The sequence below is a fragment of the Zalophus californianus genome, chromosome 16, assembly GCF_009762305.2.
Source record: "Zalophus californianus isolate mZalCal1 chromosome 16, mZalCal1.pri.v2, whole genome shotgun sequence".
Taxonomy (NCBI): Eukaryota; Metazoa; Chordata; class Mammalia; order Carnivora; family Otariidae; genus Zalophus; species Zalophus californianus.
This window is the reverse complement of record NC_045610.1, coordinates 5806990-5808266: the sequence shown is the minus strand read 5'-3', so window position 1 is coordinate 5808266 and position 1277 is coordinate 5806990. Positions and strand designations below refer to the sequence as shown.

Sequence of the window (1277 nt, the reverse complement as noted above, 5' to 3'; positions counted from 1 at the left end):
TCCTCCTGACTTTGGCTTGTCCTCAGACCAGGGCGGACGCAAGTCAGGGCCCTTTAAGCTTCTCACTGTGACCTGGCCCCTCCTCAGCTTGTCCCAGCTCGCCCCCACATCTCAGGTGTGCTCTGGGCTTAGTTCCCATCCCCTCCGGCCCCGCCCCTCTCCGCCCCGTCCTCCCCTCCCCCTCCCCAGCGGCTGCCCGCGCAGGGCTTCCGGGCCACCTGCCCACCCTCACCTCGGAGAACAGCGCGGCCAGGTGCTCCAGAGGGGCGGCGGGCACGTCCCCGCACAGCACGGCGCCGCGGAGGCTGCGGGCCCCTGGCGGCTCGGGCCCGGTGCGCAGGAAGAAAAGCCCCTTGGCGCGAGGCGAGCCGGCCTCGGGCCCCGCGTCCAGCCCGGGTCGCACCGCCAGGCCCCCGGGCCCGGGCCGCACCACCAGCAGCGGGCTCGGGCCCCCCGCAGCATCACTGCCCAGGAAGGCGTGCAGCAGCCGCTCCGCCTCGGCCGTGCCGGCGCAGCGCTCCCAGGCGCCGACGGCCGGCCGCAGGCTCCGGGCCACGTAGGCCCCCAGGAGTCGCAGGCGCGGGTCGGCGGCGCGGGGCTCCGGGTCGGCGTCCTCCGCGCCCGGCATTGCGCGCTGCCGCCCGCCGCAGCCGTTTCCCTGGCGACGCGGACGCGGCCGGGACTCCCGCCTCCGCTCCCCTCCCATTGGGCACGAGTCTCCTGGCCCCGCCCCTCCCAGCCCCGCAAGGTAGGAGAGGGACGCCGAGGGCAAGGGGCGGGGTCGTGTCGCTGTTGCTAGGAAACCGGCCGCAGCTCCTATATAATGCCAGGTCTCTGGGATTGCGGGTGCTTCACGGGTGATGGTCCAGTGCAATGGTTTATTGACGGGCTGCGTGGAGCGGAGGGCAAGGAGAGAAATGCTGTGAAGGGTTCTGCTGGCTAAGGTCAGATTAAATTCTTTTTTTTTTTCTAAGATTTTATTTATTTATTTGACAGAGAGAGACTGCGAGAGAGGGAACACAAGCAGGGGGAGTGGGAGAGGGAGAAGCAGGCTTCCCGCGGAGCAGGAACCCCGATGGGGGACTCGATCCCAGGACCCTGGGATCATGACCTGAGCCGAAGGCAGACACTTAACCGACTGAACCACCCAGGCGACCCCCCACTTTTTTTTAAAAGGTTTTGTTTAGTTCAGATTAAATTCTTGAGAGGACTCCAGACACTGCAAATATAATGGTTCTCGCACCTACTCCCCAAATGTGTAATTCAAACTCGAAAAC

General features: G+C 66.1%; 1 protein-coding gene across 1 annotated transcript in view; it reads right to left on the bottom strand.

Moving 5' to 3' along the window:
* LOC118356381 (dynein heavy chain 9, axonemal-like) overlaps nucleotides 1-628 on the bottom strand; it is a 148573-nt gene extending 147945 nt beyond the window's left edge. The window contains exon 1 of the mRNA XM_035724677.1: nucleotides 233-628. Coding sequence (XP_035580570.1) covers nucleotides 233-628 — 396 coding nt within the window. The remainder of the gene's footprint in view (nucleotides 1-232) is intronic.
* Between the last annotated feature and the right edge of the window lie 649 nt (nucleotides 629-1277).